The following is an 8,091-nucleotide window of genomic DNA, read 5'->3' on the forward strand; positions in this document are numbered from 1 at the left end:
CATTACGAACACATGTTACACAATTTGAGATGAAGGTGACTCTCCAAAACAATTAAAATTTTATTGAGAATTACTTAAGAACTAGAGTTCTTGAAATCCTTATTACTTCGTATTGGGGGATTTAAGATTTCATGGAGAACTACATAAGAGCTTTAGAGTTATTGAAAACCTATTTATTATTAGGGGAATTCAAGCCTTAAAGGCACAATTGTTTCTTGATTTTCTCTATTTTCATGTAAAAATCACTTAATGAGATACTCCACGAATATAATTTCAATATGTAAATCATTAGTGCTTTAATCACAATTCATGAAAATAATACTACTCCACAGTACGAGTAAAAAAAAAAAAAGCAAAGCCGGAGTTGATAGTCACAAAAATCGAGTGTAGCTTCCATCCTAGGGAAACCTAACCAAAGCAATTAACAAAGACTACGACTCCAACAGGCAACACCCCCTTCTCTTTTTCTCATTTCTCCGTAGAAGAAAAGTAAAATCCCTCCGTTTTCAACATTTGTGTTCCCCTCTTCTCTCTCCTTTTTTTAAATCTTTGTTCACGTGAGCCCTTTCACTCTTTCTCTCTCTTCAAAACCATACTTCCCCTTCTTCCTGTAATTTAAGATTAGATCTCTTTCCTTCGATTTTCATGCCCACATTACTCCATGCCTCCTTTCTTCATCTTCCTCTTCTTATTACCATTTTCATCAGCCGAGTTTAACCCATATCATCTCCACCACAACCACACCTGCTCAACCACCGTGCAACCACTGCACTGTCCGCCGTTCAACACCACACCACCATACCCATTCTCCACCACTCCCGGCTGCGGCCACCCTGACTTCCACCTTCACTGCTCTCCCAACTCTTCTTCTTATCTCATCATCAACAACCTCTCTTTCTCTCTCCTCAGTTATGACCCTTTTTCCTCTCTCCTCCTTCTCTCTCCTCTTTCTCTCTCCTCCCCTCACAATACCTGCTCTTCTCTCTCCTCTTCTATCCCTCCTCACCCCATTAATCTAACTAACACCCCTTTCAAAATCACTGATACTTACTGCTCTCGTCTTTCTATTCTCAAACCATGTCCTACTCTCTCCTTGCCTGATTGTGAGCTCTGTCCTTGGCATTGCTCTTTGATCAAACATCCGCTTCGGCTTACCCCCGGTTGCGGTCCGTCATCTCAGCCCGCAACCGAACAAGGGTGCCAAAACGATGTTATCGGATATTTGGATAAATTTCTGAAGTATGGGATTCAAGTGGAGTTTGAGCTGACCCATGATGAGTTCTTTAATAAGTGCAATGATTGCCGGTTGAATCGAAATGGGGTTTGCGGGTTCAATTCATCCGACCCGAATAAACAGTTCTTATGTCTTCACGAAAGTATCCTCCCTCCTCCTTCTTTGTGGGTCCAGCACAAGAAGCATATTGCGGAGTTTACATCCGCGGTTGTGCTAATGTGTTTGCTCTGCTTCGTTGGGGTTTCGTTGTTCGCGCTCCGAAACGGGCGTTTCGGAGGCAATGGTGGTGGTAATAATGGAGCAATGTTGGAGGATCCGATGACAGTTTTTCTACACAATCATCGGTCCGCCTCGCTCCTTCCGCCGGTTTTCACATACGAGGAGCTCGAATCTTCCACCAACCGGTTCGACCCGAATAGGAAGATCGGCGATGGTGGGTTCGGGTCGGTGTTTTTAGGGAAGCTTTTCGATGGTCGGACCGTTGCTGTGAAGTACTTGCATCGACACGGGGGTAAAGCCGTCCCAACGAAGTCGTTTTGCAATGAAATCTTGATACTATCATCAATTGAACATCCAAATTTAGTTAAACTTCATGGGTATTGTAGTGATCCACGTGGTTTATTATTGGTGTATGATTACATTCCTAATGGTACATTAGCTGACCATTTACATGGTCCGAATCGGCAGATATCCGGTTCGTTGAGTTGGCCGACACGGGTTGATGTAGCATTGCAGATTGCCATTGCGATTGAATACCTCCATTTTACGGTCCAACCGGCGGTGGTTCACCGCGATATTACTGCTACCAATATATTTGTTGATCAGTATATGCGGGTTCGAGTAGGGGATTTTGGTTTGTCTAGGTTGTTGGTGTGTCCGGAGAAGAATTTATCCGGGGAATTACCCGGATCATCTTCGGGTTGTGTGTGGACTGGACCGCAGGGTACTCCGGGTTACTTAGACCCGGATTATCATAAGTCGTTTCGGTTAACCGAGAAGAGTGATGTGTTTAGTTTTGGGGTTGTGCTTTTGGAACTGATTACTGGGTTGAAGGCGGTTGACCTAAGGAGAGAAAAAAGGGAGGTGGGGTTGGTGGATATGGTAGTAGCTAGGATTCAAATTGGGTTGTTGGACCAAGTTGTGGATCCCACATTGGCGGCCGAAGGGCCTGCTGTGGTTGAGAGTGTTGCGGCAGTTGCTGAGCTAGCGTTCCGGTGTGTGGCCGATGATAAAGATGATCGGCCTGATGCACGGGAAGTCGTGGCGGAGTTACGGCGAATTTGGAGCCGTATCCGTGGGGTTAGAGTTTCTAATTCTAGCGTCGTGGTGGTCCCTGCAGCGGCCGAGGGGTGAGATTGGGAGGGTTGTGTAATGGTTTATTGGTATTAACTATTAAGTGGGTTTTGGATGTTGAGACTCTTCTTTTGTAATTTTGTACCACTATACTAGATCATATCCTTAAATGACTTTGTTGGGGGGTTTTTGGAGGGTTTTGTGATCAATCTTATAATTGTTATGATGGGAAAAGAGATGAGATAATTAGGTTGGATATTTGTATGATGCCACTTTGTAATATATTACATCATCATTATCACCAATTCAAGTGTATTTGATATGATAAAATGGAAAGTTTGTTGCTAAATTTTAAGATTGGGCACTTGATTTGTTCTATTTTTCTACAAAGCACAAAACTAATCATAGCCAACCTTTTGCTTTTGTTATAGATCTTATATTACCCGTAGTCATAGCATTGGTGGGAAATCGAAACAATCAAGACCACCATCGTTGGATGAGCTTGCAACCCCCATAGGAATCTCACCATCTTTTGCTTACTTGGAAACTTTTTGATAGATTTTCCGACTCTTGACCCCTTGGGTTTAGCTATCTGCCTCTTTCTCCAGAGATAGTGGCCAAACTATACCTAAATACTTGAAGACCAATGCGATAGACCAAACTTGAAGTCCTCTTCGGTAAATTAAATACAACTTTGCTGTGATTTTGTCATTGTCGAGAACCCCAGTAACAGCCTGACTAGCTTGTATACACAGAATGAGTACCGCAATGTGATGTATAAACCTGCAAATTTTAAGCCAATTAAGTCTTTATTTAAAGCATGGTATGGATCATTGGTGCGACAACAATGTCAATTGACAATTGTTCACCCTTGATGTCTAAAATGGCTTGTTCGATCTTTACATGTTTCTTACAACCACTTTTATTCACTATTTTACACCATCATATCAATATGCACTCTATGCATTCTTTGAAGGGGATGCATCCCCTTGTTTAACTAAATACATAGTAAATACATACAGCTATTGAAAATATATCCTCTCCAGATGGTTTGCCTTATCAGCTGCTCTCGCAGCTTCCTCCCTGCCCATCATTGAGTATCCTTTCTCCTGAAATACAAGTATAGCAAACATTTCAAATAGCTACTCCTTGCCACAATTAAACAATTTTTGAAGGAAGATACGAATTCATACCAATAGACGCCATAAAAAGGGCACACCATCCCTCGTCTTAAGTCGTTTCTCAATTGCCTCTATCACTACATTAAACATCACACAAATTAAAGGCAGTAAGTCAATAATCCACTATGAAAGCAGCCAAACGTTCTCTGCATCAAAGTCGTACCTTTCGCAGCTTTTCCAGTATTCAGTAGCAAGATATACCAAACTTCATTAAACACATCAATTTGCTCATCGGATGCTCCTATTGCCTTGGAGACATGAGGCATTATTTCATTTCAGCAATATGAAGCCAATAGCATATAGTACTTAGCAATTCAGTACTATAATATCCTAAGGCCTTGAATTCATATGGTGAGCACTAGAGAATGTTCTGAATAATTGGACCAAGTAATAGGCTGTAAATTACCTTATAATCACATGCAACAAAATCTGAACCCAGGAGCTGTAGGGCACGTTCGTCATTACCTCTACCATACTCATATATAGTTTCGGCAAGCTGAACAAACATTGAAATAAGAATCTAATTAGAAAAACGTACATAAATAATGATTGAATCCCAAAGTATCAATTGACATACACAGAGCCCTCTTTGAAACTGCTGCTGCTTCTTATCGCTCATATTTGACACTCTACATAAAAAAATAAAATGTAAGTCAAGTCTCCAAATGTAATTCAACACAATGCACAAAGAAAGGAAAAGATTTCCAAATTTCTGACCTGAGCTTCAAGCCTTTAAGCAACTCTTGTGCCGCAGGAAGCTTATCCGTACATGTTAAAGCCCATAATATGAACAAATCAAGCTGCCATTCCAAGTACCAAAGCGACTAACACAACCAAGAAACAGCAAGTATTAGTTACTCTAATTCTCTTCTGAATATAACATAAGCACGACACTTAGTCTAAGAATATAACATTTCCAAGTAGTTTTTTTAAATAATGTCATAAAAGAAAGACTTTATTAAGAAGGTAGTTGCAAAAAGTTTTGACAAGTTGTTTTGAAACGACAAGTAACAGTAGACATTATTTTCATACACAAATATGGAGTATTAGTCTGTAATAAAGAAATTCCAAAAACCTTGCCATACGAGGCATTAAAACGTTGTGCAATACAAATCTACAAGTCCAACACCTCAAAAATATTTCAAACAACTGCTGTAATTGTATAAGGCTTTGAAAATACACTGCAAAAAATTGGTCACTTTACTCACTTTATCAGTCAAAAGTTCAGCTAAATTCTTCAAACGATCCTCAAATAGAGTTATCTGACCTCGTATATGTAATCTCAATAGTAATCCCAATGCATTTAAATAGACCTGAAACCCGAAAAGAAAAAAAAAAGTATTAAAAAAAAAAACACAAACATGTTGGGAAAAAAATGAGCTTGGAACATATATATGTACAAGTGTCATGTAACATAAGGGAAAATTATTAAACCTCTGGGCGGGTCGCATCAGTTCTATCTATTTCCCTCATTATACGATGGTCATACACATCTAAGACCTTTGCTACTGGAGAATGACCTTCCAAGTAACAAAGAGCAACGTGCCACCAATTATGTGTGTACCTGAAGGCCAATGACTAGTCCTTAGCACAGAATGACAAAGCAAAGTTATCCAATACTTTGTATAATAAAATCAGATGTACAAAGTAGCATTGACAGGATATACTCATGAACGAGATTGCACTACTAACACAATTCATACATGAATGACGAACAGGAACTCCATGAAGGCGAGCAATCTTCCATGAACTGTACAGCTTCAGCGAAACGACATTCATGTTGAAGAACATGGCACAGCTGCATTGACAGAATGTGTTAGCTGATGTTACATCACCATGATACACACAGCACACTAAAAATTGTATCCGACAACAAATTCAGATTGGCACAAATGCAAAATTGAATTCCTCATACACCAAGTCACTTGCTACTAAGCCATAATATGGTCTATGGCCTTACAGGAATGAAACGACAGAGAATTGAACCCAATTGAAGAGAAATGGGTATAGATCCAGTACCATTATGTTGAGGCTTCGACTAGATTAGGCCTAACAGTAAAATGGAAATTGATAAAAAGAGTCAAGTACATATGACATACTGAAGTAAAGGTACTTTAAAATTTCTGAAAAAAGGTGCTAAAAGGTTTGACTCACGCAATGTTGTGCCCAAACATCTTGCTTGTTGATCTCAAGTGCCTTTCTAGCAGCTCTTTCAGCTTCCTCCATCTGTCCGAGCTCCAACAGAGGAAAAGAAAGCATGCCATGAATGTAAGCTTCCTCTTCATTCTCGGGTAGTACCTAAATGAATCAACGAAATTGGTAGCAAAGTTTCGAAGTCAATCACAGGTTCAGGTATACAAGTAGAGTAATCCTGTGTTTTGTTTGATCAGAAACACCAGAGAGACTCTAATGTATTAATGTTCGTTAGAAAAAGAACCTGCTGCACTAGATCAAGAGAAGGATTAGGCAGCCCCATGTAGAAGCAAAGTACTTGAGCCCTCTTCAAGGAGGATAAATCCTTTGGGAAATCCCTTAATAACTGTCAACCAAATATATCAAAGACAGCTCATGAATAACTACTTTTACAAAAACTAACATCACAAGAAGTTTATGCTGCTAAATCATACAAGTACTAATTATAATTCAGATAACTCATATTCCAAAGACGTGATACACTTTGCTTTACATAAATTGCCTCCATTCCTACAATGATACTAACCCTTGCTAAGGCCTTGATCTAGCCAGCTTGGAAGCACTAATGAGCAATTGTATTCAATCTTTAGCCCCAACTCAAAAGTCATATCAAGTATCAACACTATCTGTTTAACAGAGAAGAAATCATATACTCTTTCCGTTTTACTAGTTATTCCATTTGACTTTACACGCTAATTATCCAGTCATTTTGACCATTGTGTGCTATTTATACAAACTTCGTAATAAAATCATAGTTATGTTGGATCTGATTGGATTCATCTTTATAAATATATTTTTAAACCACATAATTTTAATAGTTTAAACAATAAAACAATTAAAGATATTAAGGATTGAAGACAGAATTTTGCAATTAATAATCTATTTTCCTTCTCCAGGGTTGGTTAATGCCAAAACTAATAAATCTCAACAAAATAATCTGAGTATAATTTAGTAAGCTAAACATCATAGCCTTCGTAGGACCACTCCAAAATGTAACGAATAAAAACAAAATCCAAAAACAGGACATGAACAATTGTTAAACAAAGTAACGTTATTTAAACAAATTTCTAAAGACTCAATAAAATCAAACCTTAAAATGGAACTCTAGTGCTACATCATCATCCATATCATCAGAAATCATACACGAAACGGCATCAAACACTGCTTTCTCATAATCTGTTGCTTCATCCTGCATCATAAACCCCAACAAATAAAAAATTACAACTTTAACTCTTAACAATTAGCAAATAATTTTAAAATTAATTATTAGAGTAACAAAATTTTTATTAATTTTTTAAAATACTTACATAGTGGGACTTGGCAGATTGAAGAAATGAAAGAGCTTCAGAAGGTTGACTTGAGAAAGAGAAATAGGCAGCCAAGGTATTCCCTAAAACACAGCTTTCATCATGAACTGGAGCATCCAATATGATTGACCTCTTTCTCCCATAATTCAACACCTTCAATCAAATTAAACATAACCCAATTAATCAATTAACTTCACAACGACACGTGATCAAATCTCATTTACATCACGGACAAAACAAATAACAATTAATTCAAAAATTAATTCCAAAAAGAGAAAGGGATTAATCAATTGAAGAAAACCTGGTCATAGAAATCATTAATAGCAGAAATACAGTGATTAGAAGTAGTATTGACTGGATATCCCCATTTGTCAAACTTCAAAGCTTCTTCTTTTCCCATGATTTTCTCTCTCTAGAAAATTGGATGTGTTTCAGTGATGAATGACGAGAGAGAGTGTTTCAAGACTTGAAACTTCACCGAATGAGAATGATGTTGTAGACTTGTAATTTGGGAATTTTGTTCAGTGTTTTATGTTTGTTGTTGATGGAAATGTTGATATAGGCAAAATTATTGTGAGTGGATTTATACTTCATACCACAAAAAGTTAATTACTACGGAGTAGTTTTTTTAAAATTAAACCCCCCCAAAAAAAAAAAAAAAAAAAGGTACTAATCTAGATATCCTGGCGTTTAGTTTTGCTACTAGTGTCATTTATAGGGTGCTGGGTTGGAGGGATAGAGATAAAAGGGATAATAATGACAGAGGACAACGATGGGAATTGAAAGGCGGGACAAAAATAAATCAGTTTTATCCCATTTTTAGTAAGTATGAGAAATAAATTAGGGATAAATAAAAATTTATAAAACTACCCTTATTAATTTC

General features: G+C 37.9%; 2 protein-coding genes across 3 annotated transcripts; one reads left to right on the plus strand and one right to left on the minus strand.

Moving 5' to 3' along the window:
• The first annotated feature begins 218 nt into the window (after positions 1-218).
• Positions 219-2,882, plus strand: LOC110713847 (LEAF RUST 10 DISEASE-RESISTANCE LOCUS RECEPTOR-LIKE PROTEIN KINASE-like 1.5). Its single transcript, XM_021892282.1, has one exon. The coding sequence runs from the start codon at positions 662-664 to the stop codon at positions 2,585-2,587; it is 1,926 nt and encodes a 641-aa protein (XP_021747974.1). The 5' UTR covers positions 219-661; the 3' UTR covers positions 2,588-2,882.
• Positions 2,883-2,959: 77 nt separating this feature from the next.
• On the minus strand, positions 2,960-7,874 carry LOC110713848. Of its 2 annotated transcripts, XM_021892284.1 has the most exons (15): positions 7,510-7,874; positions 7,209-7,361; positions 6,992-7,090; positions 6,146-6,247; positions 5,863-6,006; positions 5,412-5,506; positions 5,143-5,272; positions 4,917-5,021; positions 4,426-4,532; positions 4,286-4,337; positions 4,115-4,204; positions 3,872-3,956; positions 3,721-3,785; positions 3,548-3,636; positions 2,960-3,310 (listed from the first exon to the last, which is right to left on the minus strand). In XM_021892284.1, exons 1-14 carry the CDS (start codon positions 7,606-7,608, stop codon positions 3,550-3,552), a joined length of 1,413 nt encoding a protein of 470 aa, XP_021747976.1. In that variant the 5' UTR covers positions 7,609-7,874; the 3' UTR covers positions 2,960-3,310; positions 3,548-3,549. The 2 variants fall into 2 exon arrangements, with proteins under 2 accessions (XP_021747976.1, XP_021747975.1); XM_021892283.1 differs by lacking the exon at positions 2,960-3,310 and having other exon boundaries at positions 3,323-3,636.
• Between the last annotated feature and the right edge of the window lie 217 nt (positions 7,875-8,091).

This window comes from Chenopodium quinoa, unplaced genomic scaffold (genome assembly GCF_001683475.1).
Source record: "Chenopodium quinoa cultivar QQ74 unplaced genomic scaffold, ASM168347v1, whole genome shotgun sequence".
Classification (NCBI taxonomy): Eukaryota; Viridiplantae; Streptophyta; class Magnoliopsida; order Caryophyllales; family Amaranthaceae; genus Chenopodium; species Chenopodium quinoa.

What these genes read in the sequence shown, in the direction of transcription:
- LOC110713847 (XM_021892282.1), top strand. Translation starts at nt 662, where the DNA reads ATGCCTCCTTTCTTCATCTTCCTCTTCTTATTACCATTTTCATCAGCC.
- LOC110713848 (XM_021892284.1), bottom strand. Translation starts at nt 7,608, where the DNA reads ATGGGAAAAGAAGAAGCTTTGAAGTTTGACAAATGGGGATATCCAGTC. An exon ending in AATCTGCCAAGTCCCACTAT is followed by an intron (nt 7,091 to 7,208) that starts GTAAGTATTTTA and finishes TTTATGATGCAG; the next exon opens with GATGAAGCAACAGATTATGA. An exon ending in TACTGGAAAAGCTGCGAAAG is followed by an intron (nt 3,786 to 3,871) that starts GTACGACTTTGA and finishes TGTTTAATGTAG; the next exon opens with TGATAGAGGCAATTGAGAAA.